This window comes from Phalacrocorax carbo, chromosome 15 (genome assembly GCF_963921805.1).
Source record: "Phalacrocorax carbo chromosome 15, bPhaCar2.1, whole genome shotgun sequence".
Taxonomy (NCBI): domain Eukaryota; kingdom Metazoa; phylum Chordata; class Aves; order Suliformes; family Phalacrocoracidae; genus Phalacrocorax; species Phalacrocorax carbo.
The window spans coordinates 15,946,847-15,968,160 of NC_087527.1; the positions used below are offsets into that span (position 1 = coordinate 15,946,847).

Sequence of the window (21,314 nt, forward strand, 5' to 3'; positions counted from 1 at the left end):
AACAGATGAGTCAGGGCACTAAAACATGGAGGGTATCCGCTGAGCTCATTATTTTCATACCTAATTACACAGTGCTATTGAGGGAGAACTGCACATTATGCTGAAGAATCCTGTTTCATCGCTAGTCCTAAAAGATATTTGTGTTTAATTAGGACCTATAGATACCTGGTGATTACTGATCTCTGCACTCAAGGCAGACCTGCAAATGACATGCAATAGCATGTGCATCCATTAAACACAATTCAAAAGCTGATACTGAGGTGAGATGACAATTAAAAGTTGAGCTGTTTTAATCTACCATGAGCTCGTAGCTGTCGCACTCTGTTCTAATTCTCTGCAATTCCTCTGCTGCGAACCAGCAGGCAGAGAAACACCTGTTGATCTTCCCTTACTGAATTTAGAAAACTTCTTGTTTAATCCGGTCTAATATACACATGAAGGGGAAGGAGTGGTGAGAGTTGGCATCTGTAGTGGCAAAAGCTGTCCTTTATGAGGTCAGGTCAAATAGGAAGAATTGGAAACACAAGCGTGGCTAGTAATGCCACAGATACAGCAGTAAAAACTTCCCATGGCGAAAGTGTCCCTTGTGACGTGTGTTACAAGGCATTTTCCAATGAACTGTGGTTGTACTTACAGTCAAAGAAGCTGCTGCTTTTTCGTCCCAGCACAGGTCAGGAGGGTCATTTGCAGCAAGTCAGAACACAGAAAAGTCATCCTTGTCCTTTGGTGCTTGTGCACAACCGCCTGCACAGGTGTTCACGTGGAAGAAAATGCTTGGTGAAGGCACCAGATCAGTAAGAACATGCCTGACCAGATCACCCAGACTTCCCCTGCAAGTTCGTAACGCATCGTCCTCCAGGTTTTCTGTGTCTGACAGGGCAACGTGCTTCCCCACAAACTCACCCTGTCCTTTGCTGGCTCGGACCACGTCTGAACCAATGACATAAAGCTGAAGGCACCCGTCTCCCTTTATCGATTCTTTGGGGCATACAACCCCCAGCATAAAACACTTAACACAGCAGTCACTGAGTTAGTGTGAAATACCGCAGTTCTTTTTTCAAGTAACCATGCTTGGAACCAAAAATACAAACACTTGGGGAGTAATGGGCTTCTTGTGTAAAAACGATCATAACTCTAATCTCATCTGAAATTCACCCCAGTTGATATGTTCACTGCAGTGCTTTTTTGTAAACAGTTGTGAGTGGAAAGCACAGAAATAGTGTTTTCATGGGGAGGAAGGGGAAAGACTTGCCAAGGGGCTGAGCGGAATGATAACCTGCTTGCCCGCTGAAATGATGGGTATCCAGTTTCTTGCATTTCATAGCTCTTCCTTTCTACAGCAGCGATAACAGCGGAGCAGTTTTGTATTTACAAGTGTGCAAGAGGTGCGTACACATGGTCAGCTCAGCACCTACCTTGCTTAAAAAGGAATGCAGGAAAAAGCAGATCTGGCACCTGCTAGATCTGTCAGTCGATGTTACAAGGAACTACTTTACACTGAGCTGTGTGGCAAATAGAAATAACACCCAAGAGTGATAATTCGAAGAGGAAAGTGACTGGGAAGAGCACATGTCCTGCTCAGAGTCTATTTAAAGTTCTAATTTCACCTTGGGCTGCTTTGCCCTCTGTGATACCTATGTCTTCTCACTCCCCCAGGTCATTGCTCGATGGCTTTGCCGCCTCCAGACCCACAGTTCGTTCTCAGAGGTACTGGTGCTGCAGTCCATGCGCTGCATTTTTCCTGTGGTGGCCAAGAGCCTGACATCCCCGTTCTTTTCTCTGGGTAAGTAAACCAGGGTTTCTGCCCAAGTTGAGCATCATATGGATGTTTCCTTTTAAAACAAAGTGTATTATTTAGATAAATTGTGTCTGGGGAAAACAACAAAATACATGATTGGTGAGTGATGGGCGTGCTATCTTCATATGTACAGCTTCAGTTCTGACAAAAAAAAAAAAGGAAAAGTGTCAGACTGTCTTATCAGACTGTTCGCAGTGATCACACCCAAAGCCTCTGTTCTTACTGCCAGGTCGGAGAATGGGTATGTCCACGTCTGGAACCTGAAAACACACAGAGTGGACACAGTGCTGGATGGCCACGGAAAGAAATCCATCTGCTGTGTGGAGACCATGGGCGGTAAAACCAGGCTCCTCAGGTTAGCAAAGCAGGCAAAAACCAGGGAAACAGATCTTGTTTCTGTGATGTACAAAAAAGGGAATCTCTTATTTCTGGAGTCACTGAAAGTCTCTCCAACACATACAGAAATGAACAGAAGTACAAAAATACAGAAAAACTGTAGAACAAAAGGTGGAAAAAAATGATATGATTAATTTCTTTGTGACATATATGTGATGACATCACAACTTGAGATCCATAGTGTCTTTATTACTGCATTGAGATCAGGTGAGGTCTTTGGGTAAAGGAAATACACTGGGATTTGAAGTTGACACATGCTTCACAACCGGTTCTCAGAGGAGATCAAAACTGATACAAAGAGTTTATAAATAGAGGGGAGGGAGAAAAGGTAGGGAAGGAAGAGATGAATCAGAGGTGGAGAATGGAAGACTGACATGAGCAAGAAGGCTGAGCTGCACGCCTTTGCTTTGTTGCAAAATATCTTCTGTTCTTGCTTAGCAAGGGAAGGTCGGGAAGATTTGTGTACTTTGGATTAGACAGGTGATCCAGAGTAGATGCCAAAGTGTCTGTATGACTAGGAGGTGTTCCGACATGTTTATCTAGAGAAGACATCTCTTATATTATACAGTGGAACTCATTAGCATTTATATTTGTTATCTACTTAAGTACAATTATCAACACTCTCCCCCATAAAATCATATTGAATGAGCATTGTTTGTATAATTATAGAGTTTTTCCATACCTCTATTTTTGCTGCATATTTATAACAGTTCACATGGCCGTGCAATTTTAGGACGGCAGTTACCTGTATTTTTTGCTTCTCTGTTCTAAAGCTCAATCACAGCGATTTCTCGCAGTGCCATGTTGTTTGTATGTCAGTGCTCTAAATGTTTTGATGGTTTGTCACTCAGCTGAACAGCAGATGGGGGTTTCTGTACTGGTGTTGAAGAAGTCCCAACAGTCTGTAGATTTGCATCTACCTCTGGTTTGGTTTCATAATGCCATCAGGTGACACTGCTAATTAAAATAAGAAATGGATAAGGGATGGTTGATGTCTCCTTGTCCCAGGAGATAACATGAAGACACACATCCTGTGCTGCTCATTTGTGGATTGGAAGCTGCTCCACAGTCCCAGAGCCAGTGCGGTCACGAAACTAGGTAGCAATTGATGCCGCGCCCTTTGTCGGGCCGCCTTGGTCGTACTGTCTGGGACCAACACACAGACTTCCCTGCGGGACGGAGAGGCGTGCAGAGGCGCCTGCGTGAGCTGCACTAGTGCTTCGGCGACACAGCCGCTGGTTCTCTGGTTCTGGATGTTTTAAGCACAGTGTTTCATTGTCCAATTCCTGCCACCCCCTGCGCTGCCCGTCCCTCTCCTGTTGTGTCGTAACAGGCTTTGTGCCCTCCCTGTGGCTGTGGGAAGTTGACCACTGAGTAACTGTAGCTTGTTATTTATCATCAATCTTTGTTGTCTTGCTATTTGTCTTTCAGCTGTCAACACGCCTGACATTTCTAGTTCATTGCTAGGGTGAGAGAGTATTAAATGTGTTACTCTCTGGATAACTTTGTTTCCTTTTAAATTAGATCTAAACAATGGTAAAATATAAGGATTTTTTTATTACGAAAGTGTTCAAATACTCTTGAGACTTCACAAATACATATGCACATGTAAGTGGCATCACCACATTTGATCACACCTAACTGTGGCTGCTGTGTGTCTGACTGACGCTCAGGTCCTCCCTCCCGCCAGTGACTCCCGGACCCACTGCCCAGCTGTGCAGTCAGCAGGAGGGTGGTGGTCTGGGCAATGCCGAGCTCCCGCACGTTCCATGAAATACCCAATTAATGCCCCCAGAAGCTGGTCTGAGCTCATTGCTTTACTGCATGCTAAAGACCCAACTTTGAGTTGAGACCCCCGGAACCTGCAGGAGGCCAGGCTTCCTCAGACCTGCTGCTCAGGGGTGACTCGTTTTGCTGTCACAGTCAGGGCCGCGACCAGAGGATCTGCTTGTGGGATTTGGCAGAGGGACGGACTTCAGTGACGGACTGTGTCTTCACGGAGAATGTGGGATTCTGCAGGTGCTCTCTGCTGGAGGTGGCAGCAGGACGCTGGCTAATGGCCATGGCAGCCAAAGCCCTGGAGGAGGTAGGAAGCGGCTTTTTCTGGTGCTTGGGAGATGGCTTTTGGTTTTGAAATGAGATAGTTCAGAAGGGGGAACATCACTGCTCTCAAATTCTCTGCTCAGGAGAGGGCAGCGGGAGGAACCTTTGGGGGCTCTAATCACTACTTTTACCTGCCAGAAAGACGGCTGAATTCTATAACTCATGCTCTAATAACAAGGATACCACCCCAAGATTTGTCTGACGTTTAAGTGTTTGCAGCTGCTGCTGGTCTTTCATGTGCGGGAGTTTTGAAAACTCCTCTGGTGCTGCTGAATACTGTTAAAGGGGAACGAGAGTCCTTCTGGGGAACTAATGGTCAGAAAGTCTGTCATCGGACGGAGGTACTCATCTTCCGTCTGAAGCTGAAAGTCGCGTTTGGTGAGAGAGGGGAGGTGCAGGTGATTTGTAATGCGATATGTGGTCTTTCACCCCGGGCTAATTCCTTAACTGGTACTTTGGCTGGAAATAGCTGAATTGCTGTTAGCGGCCAGGGGTTTGCTCAGCGTGAGATAATTGTAGGGTCCGTTTCAGATCCTACGTGGTAAGGCCACGTCGAATGCCCATTATCCCAGCAGTCACTGACTGACAGCTGTGTTGGCAGGATCCGCTTCTGCTTTGTAGAAATCGTATCTTTGTTTTCTTTGAAGGACTGTTTGAGGACCTCACGCAACAATAAATTATGTCAAATACTTGACATCAAAATACCAAAAATATGAAAGAAGGTAGTGGCATAAATATGATAAGAAATGTTGTAGTCAGCTGCAAGTTGTTCACAAGCATAAGAGGTCACAGGCTTTTCTGGACTGTAGGATGCATCTCATGAAGCTGAAAGCTGGGTACTTTATATGTGAAGTAGTGAGTGGGAATGGTGCCTGTACTGCAAGAAAACGTGAACTTTGTATTATTCAGAAGTTAAGCACATATTTAAGTACTGTTGGCTCACAACCAGAATGTTCAGCCTTTCACAGAACAGAGGAACCCTGTAGACATGCCACTGTACCAGGAACTACAACCATTCCGAGTCCCCTACATTGTTCTGATCAAAGAACTCCCTCCATTTTAAGCAGCGCTCAATAATATTTCAGTTAAACAAAACTGGTGAGTGCATTCTTGTGTCAGCCTGAGTAGAGTGTTCGTGTCGGGCAAAGAGCACACGCGCATTCTGGTGATGAAGAATTAAATAATTATTCGATCCAAAGAGAAGGCGTTTACCCCAATGGCTCTTATGGCCTCTCTCTGTTTTATTTTCATTTGTTTGCCTGAGCCCTGGAAACTGATGATTTGCTGTCTCCTGAGGTAAGAGAGTTCCACTTGTGTGTGAACCTTTACACTAGAACTGCGTCAGGCTTCAATAAATTCACATAAGCTCCCAAAATATATAGCGCTTCCAAATAGGCAGCACTGTGTGAGACACAGTGCATTTGCAGCTTATGATTAAAATTAAGACTTAATAAGTGTTTATGCTTGGCTGGTGCCCAAAAAACGAGTAATTTTGTCTTAAAGCAGGTTCAGTCCATAAATAATGAGATCTGAACAGGCATTTATTTGTTCATGATTGCATTTAAATCACCAATTATGAGTTACACGCACTTTTCTTGCCAATTTGCCAGAAACATGTTAAAAGCTTTATTAATGTGAAAAAGAAAAAGGGTGTGTTTCCTTGTGGCCAGTTTTAGCCACCCAGGAACACTATTAACCTCAGGCAAAGGCAAATCTTTCTCCTATTAAGCAAAACCAATATAAACACAGAACTTCAAGTTTTAGGTTACAGTTGTCAAAATATGTGAAATAGTATTTATTTCTAAGGCTCAGTTGCCTCTAATGCAGGCAGGCTCTGGAACTGTCAGTCTGGCAGAGGCAGCTCACGCCTGCCTGCCTTCTGCAAAAAGCTTTTCTCACCTCTCTGTTTTCCTTTGTCCTTTGCAAGCCCAACTGTAGCCCTTGTGCCAGGTGTCCGTTCTTAATCAAGGTAAAGCAAAGGAGTTTGTCTCGGTTTTTTTCTCTCTTAACCTGCAGAAGCGCCTTTATCACAGCGCACTTATCCTTCCCTGTTGCGTACAAGTCGCAGTTTCAGTCCTGTCTAGGAGGCAATGCCCTTTGGGCGAGCCAGTGATGAAAGACACAAGAAGAGAACAGGTCGTTTTCATATTTATAGCCGATTTCCTGCAATAGCTGACGTGGTCATTACGCTCATAGCAAGAGAGTTGCCAAGAGAAAAGCATCTTCAGTTGAGAGTGCAGCTCCAAAGAACCACAGTGCCCAGGTGATCAGACTTTGGTCCGTTCATAGGTTTGTTCCACCTATTGGATGGCTCTTTGCTGAAGTCTCCGTTCCTCAAATCCGGAGAACGGTTTCCTGCCCCATTGCTAAGTGGCTTTAGCAAGCGTTCTGTATATTGTTTAGTACGTTGTTGACTTGCAGCCCTTAGAGCGCAGCTGGCTTTTGGCAGGGGAGCTGACAGCCTCTAGAAATAGGAAGATGTTCTGGCAAGCTTTGAACTAAAGGTATGGGATTGGAAAGCCGTCGCAGCTGCCGTGGCCTTGATGGATGGCTCCCGGAGGAGCCATATTTGTGTAATACCTCATCTCAGATGCTTAAGGAAATTCACATGACTGGGGCTGTCCAGCAGCACTGCTGGGCTTTTGCACGTTCTGAAATAGCCTGGAATGGCTGGTCGTGCTGGATTTATCAAATGTTGAAGTCCTTCATTTTTACGAGGTAACGCAGGCCATTGTTTATTTAATTAAAATAAAAGATCACCTTAGTGATTAAGTATGCATTTGAGAAACAGCCGTGTTCCCGGCAGCAAGTTTTTGATCCCTAAGAACTTTGATTTCTCCATAGTTCCAGGCTCGAGAATCAGCCCAGAGCGAGGCACTGTGTCAGTCAAGAGACTCAAAACCTTCCACTGCCAGACTGCAAAGGCAGACTCCCCTGATCTTGCCTGCCATCATCCTGAGGGGAAAATGAGCTACTTCCTTGGCAGAGGAAAGACTTGCCCCATGCTAAAAAAAAAATAAAATAAATCAGATCCATAATCATTACCATCCGTGCAAGCAGCGGTGGAAGCTGCTGTGGAGACAGAGAGCAGGTGTTTAATGCAATATTGTCTGACCCTGCTTTGACGAGGGTCAGGCAATATTGTGTTATAAATACCTGCGTGCCATCGCCGCTCCAGCCTCCGTTAGCAGGTAGGTCTGGGTTTACGTTTTGTTAGTGCAGTCACCCAGTAAATAAAATACCCACCTTGGATATACAGATATAGGCTGTATTTCCACGCAAGCTCTGTGTTACCCTGACAGAGCAGAGACGACAACACAAATGTGCACAAGTGAATATAACAAAAAAATAATAGCAACAGAGATGTGAAAAAGGGCAAGGGAGAGGAAGCAGGGAAGTGTTTTCAGATGAAGCAGTCTGCAGTATTATCTAGTGTGTGCACAGTATCATCAGCTGTATGGGAGGAAGACTATAATACAGATTAAGCAGAAGAGTGGAGGAAGAGGATGTGTTCGTTCTAGCAGCTTTGTCTGGTCTTTCCTAAAACAATGCATGCATTTAGATAGCTGTAGATTCCCCTACAGCTCCAACTTAACGTGCATTCCTCAGTTTCCTCCAGACAGTTTTTACTGGAAGAGCTTATAGTAGCCTTAATCACCTTAAAAGACTTGTGTTTTTAACAGCAGAATTTCGACCTGGAGCCTGACCAAATACTCTTGTTTTCCTGATGTCAGGTTCAGGTTTTGGAGCTGCCATCCAAGACGTCAGTCTGTACCTTGAAGCCAGCGGTGGGTGCCAAGCTGGGCATGCCCATGTGTCTGAAGTTATGGCAGGTAAGGCAAGAGCGCCTGCTAATTGTGAAATGTTTTCCCTGTGATTCATTTTATATGAAGCACATGAATCTTTCTTCACTTGGATTTTGATTTATTATCAAACCAATCAAGTAATTATACTATTAAAGGGGGGAAAGATTTGTGAACATCCTTAATGTAACTTTCAGAGCTTTCCAAGCTTTAATGGAAGATTTGCAAATGCTCAGGGAAAGCTTTGTATCCTTAGGATAGGTACGGGTTTTCCATCAATCTAGAGGAAAAGGAGTGACTAACCAAAGCCAGTTGTTTGATATGGTTTCTCGCTGCATTAGGAATGATGAGAAATGATTGGGTTACTTAAAAACAGTGATTTTAATGGCAGGTTACCTTTGTTTCAGTGCCCTCAGGACAAGGAAGCACTCTATGAACATTTCTATTCCAGGCATACAATAGGAATAGAATATTTTGGGTTGTGTTGACTTTGGACAAAAAGGTAAATAAAAGCAGCTAATGCAAACCCCCACACTGGCAGAGCATTCAGCCAGTAGTGCTCATGGGGTGCCACCAGCGAGAGACAAGGAATACAGGACGGGGGCAGCAGAGGGAGAAGGGCATTAGGTCATTGGCTCTTAATCTGCACAGAATCAGTGGCAAAGCTGATTCCCGGTTTAACTCCCTGACCACATACGGTGACAGGTCTGCAGTGCCAGCCGGGCTTGTGTCACACATGCTGCTCCTGCAGGTTCATCTGAACATCTGTCTTGGTTTCAGCTGAAAAATTATGAAGGAGCTGTGAAGGTGAGGCCTCAGTGCCTTCACTCAAGGTCCTGAATGACTGAAGTCCAGAAGAATTAAGTTGCTGACTTCAGGCAAAAGTAGGAGAGGCCACACTGCGAGTCTCATGGTGTAATTAAAAACTAGAAAAAAGATTAGGAGGAAAATTAAATAGACTGATGAGGCTTTTATTAAGGAGAAGGTTTCTTCTAAAAATGAAATCAGTATTCAGTATGCAGTGAAATGAATGGGGCTTTCTGTCTCCTGGACATATTTTAATAAGATGAAGATAACTGAGGAAATGTTCAGTGTTGAAAATTTTGTTGCCTGTATAAAAAGTCCCCTGTCTTGCCATATTTTCTACATGCATTAATATTGCTATTCCTCTAGGAAGCAGAGCAGGTGCAGAGTCTTAATTTTATGTAGTTTTTAATTTTGTTGCCAGTGGGGATAAAGCAGAGGACTGGGAACAGGGAGAAGTAAATTATTCCATGCAAATTCTGGCTTTGGGAAGTCACTGCAACTTCCTAGTCTGCAACAGGCAAGGACAGATAATCCCTGACAGCCTCACAGCTGTGTTTGCTCTTTTACAAACGGTGCAACTCGGTTTAAAGTTAAAGCAAGGGGGAGGAGGGTACCCTTAAGGGTGAATAATTATATGTGGTGTACCGAAGTGATGTTCTGCATTCTGTTTTGTGGTTTCGCTGGAAGTGGCTTGCTGAGTAACCCTGTAACCATACAAGCAGAAGAACACGAGCTAACCCAGCTGCACCCCTTCCTGAACAGAAGCCGTCCAGGATCTCTTTGTACGGTGCTGTATTGGGCAATACGGGCATACCCGGGAGATGAGCACTCCCAGCCCATCACTTATGGGCAACCTGTTGCCTAAGAGACTATTTGGTGTTGCTTATGGCACAGTAAATTAACAAGTTGAAACAGAAGCTGACACGGAAAGAGCCACGTACTGGCCTGAAGGAAGTATGCTCAGGGTTGTTGTCCAGCAGGAGTTTGGGGGCTGCAGCCATCACATTTTTCTGCACGCCAATAAAAAACGATCCAGGTGTCAGGGAAACAGCGCACCTTACCAGCAGCAGCGCCAGTCAGAAACTTTACTGCAGAGCAGGAGGAAACTGAGGCTTAGGTTAGGCTTGCAGATTAAGCCTCAGTGGCTTCTCCTAAGCAGTTAAACAGCTGGCAGCTGCTTATTTTGTTGGTTTGAAACTCTTTTTTCCCCCTCATTTTACTAGGTCTGTCCTTAAATGTATTCATTCTTTCAATGGGGTTTTTTTTCCTGTGAAGGTTCATGCTCCTAAATACCTTGTCCCTTCAGCTTCACACCTTCCTGCTGTTACTAACTGGGTGGGGTAGGATTTGCAGGCGTAAGGAGAGTCTTCCCTTAAAGTTTTTGCACTCCTTGGGGAAGGCATCATGTTGCGTAATGGTGCAAACAAAATAATTCAACAGGAATAATACATGTAGAAACTGGAAATGCAGCGTTATTACTTTATATAAACTATAGCAATTATTTCTGTTGAGTTGATAGCAGATCACCTTTTCTTCCTTCCTTGACAGTTATCCAAATGCAACAATAAAATGTTCTCCTTAGGAAGAACAATGACTTCCAATTTAATTTTTCCACTGAAACAGAACATGAATAGTGAAGACTTTTCACCAGAAGTGTCCGTTATTAGGAACTGAAATAAATAGGTGGTTGCGAACCACTGCTTGGTGAGTCCAGGCATCAGGCTGAGCTGCCCTGCTCTTTCCATTGCCCCTGTTTAAGTTCAAGCATACGTGCTCACTGAAATTTCACACTTCATATGGTTAGGGAAGGTCAGGACGAAGAGCTGTGGGAGACCTTCATTTCACAAAAAACAATACTTTGTTTTTAAAATAGACCAGTCTTAGACCTCACCTGCAAAGTACTGTTTTTCAAAGCTAAGCCAAGATACCCACAGCATAAAAACCCCCAAAGGTTTTGCTTGGTGCTTCCCGTGGTGCTGAGCACTCACCCCTCTCTCTGTTCCTGCGGAGGGTTATCAGCACTGATGAAAAGCTGGCCATCCCGCTTTGAGCACGGCAGAGGAGCCGACCCGGCCATCAGAGCTGCACCCTCTTAGACCCCCAGGGCTCTGGAGGAGTCCCGTGCTCAGAGAAGAGTCATAAAAAGAAGCAGGGGGGTGTGTGTGTGTGTGTGTGTATGCCCAAACTGGGGGCTTTTTTTAAACTTAATTGAAGTACCTGTTAAGTACTTTGGGATGCTTTGAAGGTTGTTTTACCCTTTATTAAATATAAATAAAATCTGGAATGTTTGTTTCACGAAGATTTTTTTTAACTTTTCCCTTGGTATTAAAACCCAGGTACTCTTCATCCAAAATACCTCATGAGTTAACATGAATTCACGTATACTTGGCATAAATTCATTGCTCTGATGTTATTGTAGCAAATAAAAAATTTGACAGAAAATCATGCACAGTTCTGGGCATTGAGACACCTTCTTTGTGGGCCTTTCTAGCCAGAGCATGCTCGCTACCTTTCCAAAAGAAAAGGGATCTTAAAGCAAGGAATAAGGCTGCTGCATGATCCCAGGTGTGAGTAGACCTGTTCAGAAAGACGAGGTTGGGGATTTCCCCTTGGTTTCCTTCTTTTAAGGCACGACTTTCTTCCCTGCTCAGTGAGATCCATTCCTCATTTATATACTTCTTTAGGCTGAATAAATCTGAGAAAGAGCATGAGGCTTTTACTCAGCAGCCTGATTACCTAGACCACCCATCTCTTGTTTGTTTAACTCCCCCTAGAACAAATAACAACCGGTGGGAGAATAGTCTGGCCCGTTAACAGAGGCAGTGAGCCTTTGGCCACTGCGGGTCTGTATTGTCATACTGACAGCCAGCGAGTTTGAAGAACTTCATTCAACAATGTGATGCCAGTAAAAATTAATTCTTTATAAATGCCCTTTACCTTTATTTTGAACTGAACACCAAGCAAACGAACCCTGTAGGATCTGACTGTGTTGGGAAAGAGCTGAATAAGCTATTGGATACATTTCTGAGGGTGAGATGTCCCTGCATGAGGTGGTCGTAATCCCAATGCCTGTTTTGGTGTTTCTTCTCCTGTTAAAGAAATAACTGGCATTAACAGATGCCTGTTTTTCAGTTGCATTTCATTAGGGGTTTGCATCTTCACTCGCATAACCAGTTACTGCTCACGGGGTCATTAGTCTTTTGGCTGGAGCAATGATGAATATTTTCCTTAAGTGTGACATGTAATCCAGTAATGTTCCCTTCTTTGAGTTATTTCAGAGGCTTAAATAAATTAGGTGTCTGCCCAAGGTGCCATGCCCTTTGGCCTGTGACATCATTAATCAAAATAGCTTTCAATTGGTTACAGTGGGACTCGGGCGCCCGTTAACCCCTTGGTGACTCACCCAGAGATTCCTGAGGAGGGGCTCAGTGTTTACCTTCAAGCACCACGGTGCACTTGGGTAAACGATCCTGCTGTGTAACCCTACACTTGGCAATGTGGCGCTGGAATCTTTAAGCGTGGCACTTCTTTCAGTGGCCCTACGGGTTCGTATGGCTTGGCAGTACTCAGCTGCTCCGAGTCATTTTTTCAAGGCGTGCAAGAAAGTTCAGGCCATGAAGTTAAGCTTATGAGAACTTCAGGCAGCCTTTTTTTGGGTGTGGTAGGGGGCAATAGTTTGGCTTTTCAGAGAGAAAATTTCTGTGTATGTGTGTATATGTTACATATATATTTTATATATACATAAAACCTAGACTTTCATTTGTAGATATAAAAACCATACGTGCGTGTCAGCAGTTACCTAGTAACGCTTTCTCTAAGTGGATGGACTATCAAGGTTTGACATTCGGACTTCTAACCTCTTCACTTCTGTGCCAGTCGGCATTTTCATTTATCTTCTTGGTGCGTGGACTGAAGCCTGCCTGGGGATGATAAGTTTCCTAACAGACTATTTACTTCTCAAACAATTTTACTTTTCCCTCGATCAGCTCAGCTGTGGTTCACAACCTCTGCTTCTGGCTGGCTATGAAGATGGATCAGTGGTCCTTTGGAATTTGTCAACAGGAAAAGCGTTGAGCCAACTCGCTTGCCACCAGGAGCCAGTGATGAGTCTTGACTTTGACTCGGAGAAGGCCAAGGGGATCTCGGGCTCATCTGAAAAGGTGCTTAGCATCTGGAGCCTCAATGAGCAACAGAACCTCCAGGTCAGGATCATTGGCCCTCTAGTGTCATTTATCCCACTTTGCACTAACAGTTTGATAGACTAAAAAAATATTTAGTCATGAAGAGGAGTTGTTGCAGATCTCTAGCTAATTAATCACAGACTGGTTAGAATGTCTGTGCTATGTGACCAGACTTAGCAAAAGATGGTGAGGATTTAAAAAAACAAAAAAGAAAAAAAAAAACCTCTCTCACATGTTTCTGGTTTTACCAAAGTTGCAGCAGGCACACAAGCCTAGCATTACTCAAGCCATTGCCTCTGTATCTTCATTTATCACGTTAGTAGTATCCAGCTCTCGGAATGTCCTAAACATTATAAATGAGTTATAAAAATGAGAAACAAAGGATTGCTTTTCCAAAGGTTCTGCTTGAATGGATGGAGCTTGCTTTCCACTGTGTGAAAGACAGAAATACTCCATGAAATAGCTGACAAGCAAAAAGCGTAGGAGCAGCCCAGCTAGCACCAAGAGGGCCTGAGGTTTAGGCAACCAGCTTTCTTTGGCACCTTTGGAGCCCTAGCCAGAGACAGGGAAAATATGTTGCCTGGGTATGTCAGTCTGTGCCTGAGCCACGCACACCTGCCGTGGCTGCTTTAGAAAGGGGTCTCACACTCACCAGATCAGGCTGTGCTAGAGAATGGCAATAAATATTGCTCAGTCCAGACGACTTTAGCAAGCGTTCCAACAGTGCCAAGGGGTTAAGTAGGTTTTAACTAGGTGTGGAAATGAAGTGCATAAATAAAGGCTCATGAAAATTAAAATGGGCCATGCGTAGCCTCTCCGCTGCCGAGTGCTTTAACCTTTTCTAAAGCGGCAGTTGTCCCCTGCACACACAGTGGCGAGGACCTGAGGCAGCCGCTGGTGCCCCCATGGCATCCTTGAGAGAGAGTGGCGGGATACACCAGTTCAAGGAAGAACAATGACCGCTCTCGGAGCTTGTAGCTTTTGTGGGGATTTTTCAGGTAGTGTGGCAAGTTAATGCTGATTTCTGAATGGTGCTACAGGAAGAAAAGCAAGTGGTTGGACAGCCAACCATGACTCGTCATGTGGGGGACACTGCGAAGGAGGCATCGCTGCAGGCCTCGCGTCCCTGGAGTGGCAGGCACCAAGGGCGCAGGGCATGTAGCGTCAGGGCATCCGACAGAGGAAGCGTAGCGGGCACTGCTCACCGAGGAGACCACCTGAACGTCAATAAGCAGTACAGCATGGAGTACGAGAGGCACTCTAGACTCTGAAGAAGTAGCAAAGGTGTTCTAAGCCAACGTGAAAAGAAGAGTTTTAACGCTTCTGATACGCGGTTGTCATGGTTTGGGTTGGTTTGGGGGTTCCCCCCCCCGTCACATTTGCCCTCCCGCTGCCCCAGCCCTTCTGTCACTCTTGGCACACGTCTGCGCCTGGTGTTCTTAGCTCAGGGAAGCAGAAGGAAGGTAAGCAGACAAGTCCCAGTAAGAAACTTGGTATTGAGAATAGTTTTCTAAGGCCAAGGTGTCAGAAATCTGACATCATGACAGGCTTCTTAAAGCTTCAAATACGCTGGTGTTGGAGAGGAAGCTGTTCCTACATATTAATTATAGCATGGCTTTTTCCTAAATTCAAAGAAAATATTGTTCTCCACAGCACATTTTGGTTATGAGTTAACCGTAATGCAGGGGTACAGGTATGACTCATGGGGAAAGTAAACAGTTGTTCACCTGCAATATTCCAGGTATTGTTTTCCACAGGGTATTCACATTCCCAGGAGATGTAGGATTAGTTACATCCTCAGCACATTGCACTGAGAGATAGTAGCTTTTCTCAGAAGAAATTTAAATACCAGGTATTATAAACTGTAAGTAATGTTTCTGTGCTTCACACGTAGTGTGAATGCCCTAATAAAATGCATCTTTCATACAAGCACTAGAGATTGTCAGGGACGTAGATTAAGTTTTTTTCCACTATTGCATTAATAATATAAACCAGATGGGGATTTTTTTTCCCTGACATTCCAGGTACCTGAGGTAATGGTAGACATTGGAAAGCCACTCAGTGGCACATTATTTTTATTCTACAAGGGTTTAATAAGTAAACGTGGTGCACAGCTATCTGCCGTTGGAGAAATAATGACGCAATGATGGTACTTCAGCTCTGTTTTAAGTGGCAATGTTCCAGTGTGTCAATGAATAGATGATGAAGGTAACTTCATAGTTTATTGCTATGGGGAAAGTTTGGGGTATTGTCTTCTACAAGAAAGTTGCTGAAATCATCACTGTCAGCAAATGATTGGATTGGTTATGAGCCTTCTGATTTGGACGAGATAATGTAATCATGTGATGATGTTTGTGGTAGAATGTAGGAGGTAAACAGCTTCTGCAGGTGAATAAACAAAGCAGAACTAAGAAAACTGATAACCACAGCAGCTCCTTTATATATGACAAGGGAAAAAAAAATCCATAAGGTGTAGTGTAAGTAAGCACACAAGTTTTGTTGCTGAGGCTTCTCCCTCGAACGCTGAAGCGAAGAATGCCGCTACCTTGGCTATTTTTCTAATAAGAATAGGGCTTAAAGACATGATTTGGGTGTAGGAGAGGGAAATAAATAAAAAAAATAATAAATCATAGCGTGTGTTAAGGAAGGAAGGAGAGGTGGATATCTGTTGGCTTCAGTGTGTCAGAATTTCGTAATGCATCTGCCAGTAGATGCAAGTGTCCTTGGTCATGACTGGCTGAAAGCAGCTCACCTGTTTTTACCTTTGTTTTCATAATTACAAGCCAGTTTTCTCGTTAGGAAATGATGTTGGTATGCATTTGACTACAGTAGATGCCCGTAAGTGGCTGGATGGCACAAATCCTGGCACAAGGATTTCACCTGGCTGCATTTACCTTGAGCAAATTGTTCTACCTTGTTTTGTTTTTCTCTCTCACCTCTTGTATTTGCAGATCGTGCACAAATGCCCACTGTTTCCTCATGTTCCATAGCCAAAAGGCATCACCATTATAGGCTTCATTTTCAAGTTGTAGCTTGCTGATGACATGCAGTTTCTCCCAGTCATCCTGATTTTGCTGTATGGATCTTGCCCACATAATTGACAGTAATGATGGGAAGCACCACACCCGGGATTGGTTATAGCCATTAGCTAATAATCTCGGTTCCACAGTAAGGCCCATCTCACATTTGCCAGGCTCTGATGTAAGTAATAAATCCTTCCCTTGCCAGTACCCAAATGCCAACAAAAACCCCACTGAAGCCCTGCTACGTTAGCGTAACTGGGGAGTTCGGAAGAACAGAGGCACTGGCAAAAAACACGGGTTTTACAGTAGCAGCCCCACAACCTCCTACTGTTCATCGGGCTCGTGCAGAACTTGCTGTCCTCTGTTCTGAGCAGCTGCAGACACATTTGTCAGGTCCTGATTAAAAGAGGATCGCATGGATCATGCAGGAAGTACGCCAAGTTTCATTTAGCTTTTTTTCTCATCAAGTTGCACATCTCTTGGTGTTTAAGTAGCTGGGCAGTTGTGATACAGCTGAAAAATAAGTGCTTATAGCTTTGCGCCTGTAAGATTCCAGGATGTGTTCAACTGCATCTAAAACCAACTTTGACCAGCATTTCTGGTGTTTGTTTTCTACATCCAATATTATAGTTAAAATTATCTGCAATAAATATATACTTTCTAACCCTATACCATCTACATATCATGGAATGCCCTTCGAGGTGGAAAGCTACTCAGATGTGATATGCTTTTTAATCCCTTCCTGCCTCAGAAAAACAGCAAACACCACACAGCGCATTAAAACACGTACCGAATTATATTAAGCCTTGGTACAAGATAGTCACACGGTCAGTCTCAAGTAGATGGTGGCATTAATGACATAATTTCCAGTTGTGCTTTTAAATAGCAGCCCTTCAAGGGCAGCATGTGCTGAAATGGTGTTTTGCACATTGTGACAAAAGCAAGGCTACTTCACCATACACATGTGCGCGCGCGCACACACTCTGGTGCATCCACTGCCTGGGGTTCAGCGGCAGACTGCTGACTAACACCAGGTACCTGAGGTGAGAAGAGCAAAGGCGTATTGTATTGAGCTTTTCCTCTGGGCTTCAGGGGAACCTCATGTCATGAAGTGAAAATGGTTCTTTCCAAGGGCTGAGTCCTGTGCAGCCCCAGTGCCTCTTGAAGGAAGCTAAATGCCTTCCAATTTAATTGCACCCCAGTAGTCTCCAAACAGCAGCAAAAGGCTTCCAAGACTGAAATCAATAACTTGTTCGTAATCCCCTTCTTGGAATTTGGTGTAAATAAAAGTCTCTTGGGAAGGCGTACTAGAAATACAGATTTCCTGACACTGTAACCTAATTCCTGGAAGCATTCCTTTCTCAAGACTGTGGTAAATGCTACCACAGCTTATTGGGGTTTTTGTGAGGGGCCACAGTAGTAGAAATAAGTAGCAGGTAGTTTAAACAGCAGCTCAGAATCTCAGCATGGGAATATTGCAGAAGTGGAGGAAATAGCTGGCCATAGCTCTGAACGTTGCAGCTCATGCAAGAATAGCTGGAAGAAAAGCGCAAAGCTGGGCGGTCTGGTTTGCAAAACCTTGACTCAGAGCTTCACTTGTGACAGAATATAAAGAACTTTAAATGCAGTAGAAACTAAAAACATACAAGGGATCTTTTTATTTTTACAGAATGGTGCTGGAGAGAGGCAGGCTCAAGTTAAGGGCTTTTCCACCTCTGTCTGTAATTGTTCTCCCTACGGCATCATCCACCCACCGCGTGGTGGAAAGCTCCATGCCACCTGTGTGACACCAGGGCATACGGGTGGGCGCTGCACCTTCTAAAATCCCCAAAGGTTCCTTTTTCTTCTGTTTTAAACAATCAGAGCTCATCTATAACTTTCTCACACAGGTTTACAAAACACACCACCTTGTCAACGCCGGCATATCTGATATCGCCATCCGTCCGGACAAGAAGATTTTAGCAACAGGAGGGTGGGATCATCGCATCAGGATCTTCGGCTGGAAAAAGCTGAAGCCCTTAGCAGTGCTGGACTACCACGCAGCAACTGTCCATTGTGTGGCCTTCTCAGATCACAGAAGCCCCAGGGAGGGGCTGCTGGCAGCTGGCTCAAAAGATCACCGCATCAGTATCTGGTCAATATATACTGAGACATGACATGTTCTGCACAGTCGTGGACTAGGAAAACAGGATGGGTGAAGCAAGCCTTTACACTGCAGGGCAAACCTGGATGTAGGGAAGTAGCAGAACGTATTTCCAGGCTGAAGTGAGAGGCCGAGGTCAATTTTTATGCTGCTTGTAAAAGCTGCAAGTTTTGTTTTCCAGCGAGGGAAGTGGATTTTTAAAATTCGTAAAGAGCAGAGCAAGGCCACTCACTGATGAAGACACAGCGCAAGTGACTTTGAGTTCTGCTACAGGTTTCGCAACAGCTTTTCTTTGGCAGGTTGCTTAAATAACCCGTGCCAATAGCTTCTTCTGTGAGAAAGGACTGGAATCCCTCCGACTGCACTGGGGGCAGAATACGTCTGTAAGTCATTTATGTATCCACAAAGCTGAATCAGTGTAAAATATCACTCGCTCGAAAATTTATACCCAGTAAACACCTCCAGTGGTTCTCATTGTCAGTTACTTTTTCTTCCCCCCAACTGAAAGGCTATCAGGACAACCTTGATTTGTTCACACTTCTGTCAGCTTCTAACTTAAACCAACAGCCAGGAATGTGACTAGGGACGGCCTTTGGCATTTATGAATTTCATTATGTCTCCTGTCACCTCAAGCCTCACAATTAATCACAAGAAAGGGGAAAAATCTTCCCCTGCACTGCAAAGCTATGTAAAGCCTTTTACAGAGCCAGTGCTAAATCCGTTCTATAGACTGACTAGCTGAAGGATTTAAACTCAGCAATCCAATTAGCGCCCTTCTCCTTGGAGAGTTAGGGGAAAGTTTCAGCATGGCAAGCCTGGGATTCAGCTACACAACTCCCATTAACATTTAGGGGAACTGCATGGATAAATCCTTATCCACACAGTGCGAATGGCTCCATTAACTTGTCATCTCTACAGTCATGGAAGCTGAAATCCATTCATGAAGGGTTTTTTGTTTGTTTGTTTGAATGCTGAAGTGGCATTTGCATTCTTTTAAAGCATATTAGACATACAACAGTCACAAAATGGCCGGTTCAACTGTCCCACCAAAGCAATTAGCGAGGGCCAGTTTGTAAAAAAGGAGGTGGCCAGGAAACTAGAACTCCACTTTACAAACTGAAGGGGGTTTGTGTCCAGGCTGTGCACTGTTTCTACTTTATTGGAAATAGTTGTTGCTGCCTCTGTACAGAGCTGGACATCAAAGAAAACGTCACCAGAATTGTAGTGAACAGTAACATCAAAATACTTTAGAAATTAGTTCAGGGAAAACACACAAGCAAATTAAGGTCTGGGTCTGCTATCCAGCTGTGCTTTACAGGCAGTGAATACTGTTGGACTAAAAGCCTTAAGCACCAAGCAGTGTTCTCTCCACTAAATCCCAGAAACAGCATACTGTTGCCAGGCTTTTCTAAATAAAACTTGGCCTTACACATTTTGGAGCGTGATGACACTTTAAATAATGCATTTCTTTTTTATTATTTCTTTATTATTCGGTAGCTGCATGGAGGCTCGCATTGCAATTGAACGTTAAAGCCTCATTTTGAGTCATCCCAAGTCAAGGGGAGGTGCTGGTGTTCAGTACATCTACCAGACAGGATTGCGCAGATGGCAAGTGCTGCATCTCCACCCATCACCCACCTCGCACGCAGAGGAGGAGCTACCTACGCCGTACAAGAGGCTCCAGGCAGCAGCCTTACGGCATGAGACAGGCTCTTTCTCCATAAACCTGCTGCTGGAAGAAACCTTTATTTTTTTTCTTCTTCCCCTTTCTTAAAGTAGGTCAGACACAACACAGCTAACTGGACAAACAAACAAATAAATATGGAAGGCATTGTCATGCACGGGCCGCGGACCCGCCACAGGGTGTTTGCAAAGAGCGTTCCTGCCGACTGTCCTGCCTCGTATTACACCGCAGAGGAAGCCTGTCGGGCGGCCTTGAGATTGGCGTCTGCCGTTTGAGTAGTGCTCTGCAAACAGAACTTAGTGAAAGTAAGTCTGCTGTGCAAGAACAATTTCACAGTCAATTTCTAAAAGGACATAACCCAGTGGCGACACGCCGGGGTTTTAGTCTCCTCTCCACTTAGATTATAAATAAGTTTAATTTTAAATTAGATAAATCTCCATCTGCTCAGGAGTGTGCCCTCTCTTGTGCTTTAACCTGTGTAATCCCTGCACCTTTCTAATGAACAGCCTTGAAGTGAGAGCTGATGAAGGCCCATGCCCTAAAACACTGTCCAGCTGGTGGCTGGACGGTCCTGGAAGGTGAAAGAAAAAAAAAAAAACAAACATCACTCCACCAGCTCCACACCTCCTGAAGCGCAGGTGTCCTGTGTCAAAAATGAGCACTTCATCCCCCTCCAACCCAAGGTGGAGGGTTAGCGGCACAACTGCTACTGTCATTTCGCATGGATCAAGGCCAGGAACACCTTCCTGGGACTCCCGGTACAACTGGCATGGGGCTGCTCAGAGCGGACCCCGACGTGCTTTCAGACTATCTGAAAAACTTAGCGTCTGAGTAAAATTTAAGTTTCAACAGCTTATCACTCAAAAATAAAAACCCAAAACCAACCCCAACCCTGAAGACACATAGTCAGTCCCTGAAGTCCAGCTGAAAAGGCAGCCACCAGCAAGGCTGGATTAATGTCTTTATAAGAGTGCTATTAGATCAGAGCCTGACCGTTACGCACCTTTGAGTATATTATTTCCTCTGAAAAATGCCATTTACTGCCAGCGTCAGTATCTAAAGTAATTATGGAGACTCATAAGGGATGTTTAGATTTACTAACAGGTCTTTTGGAAGATACTCTAAAGACTACTGTGTGCCTTCACATCTAACGTACTGCCCTTTGCTGGGGGTTAAATATTTATGTTTGTCTGAGTAGGTAGTTTTAAAAATAAACTTGCATGCAAGCAGAAACTGAAAATGAGGCCATGAACTGCATCTGTAACCTCACTAGCAGACAGGCACAGAGGTAAAGACTTTCATCAGCTTCAAGAGGAAGGACACATGGTGCAGACCTGCTTGCAAAAACAGACCCACCCTACGCTTCTTGACTTCCT

The 21,314-nt window shown here is 44.4% G+C and overlaps 1 protein-coding gene across 2 annotated transcripts in view; it reads left to right on the top strand.

Annotated features, from left to right (window-relative positions):
* Window positions 1-18,724, top strand: part of GNB1L (G protein subunit beta 1 like) — a 43,568-nt gene extending 24,844 nt beyond the window's left edge. The window contains exons 2-7 of one of the 2 annotated variants that reach the window (XM_064466566.1): window positions 1,657-1,783; window positions 2,028-2,153; window positions 4,118-4,280; window positions 8,032-8,130; window positions 12,894-13,109; window positions 18,001-18,724. In XM_064466566.1, the coding sequence (XP_064322636.1) occupies window positions 1,668-1,783; window positions 2,028-2,153; window positions 4,118-4,280; window positions 8,032-8,130; window positions 12,894-13,109; window positions 18,001-18,267 (987 nt within the window). In that variant the 5' untranslated portion in view covers window positions 1,657-1,667 and the 3' untranslated portion in view covers window positions 18,268-18,724. The remainder of the gene's footprint in view (window positions 1-1,656; window positions 1,784-2,027; window positions 2,154-4,117; window positions 4,281-8,031; window positions 8,131-12,893; window positions 13,110-18,000) is intronic. The other variant, XM_064466567.1, reaches the window with a different exon arrangement.
* Window positions 18,725-21,314: the final 2,590 nt, after the last annotated feature.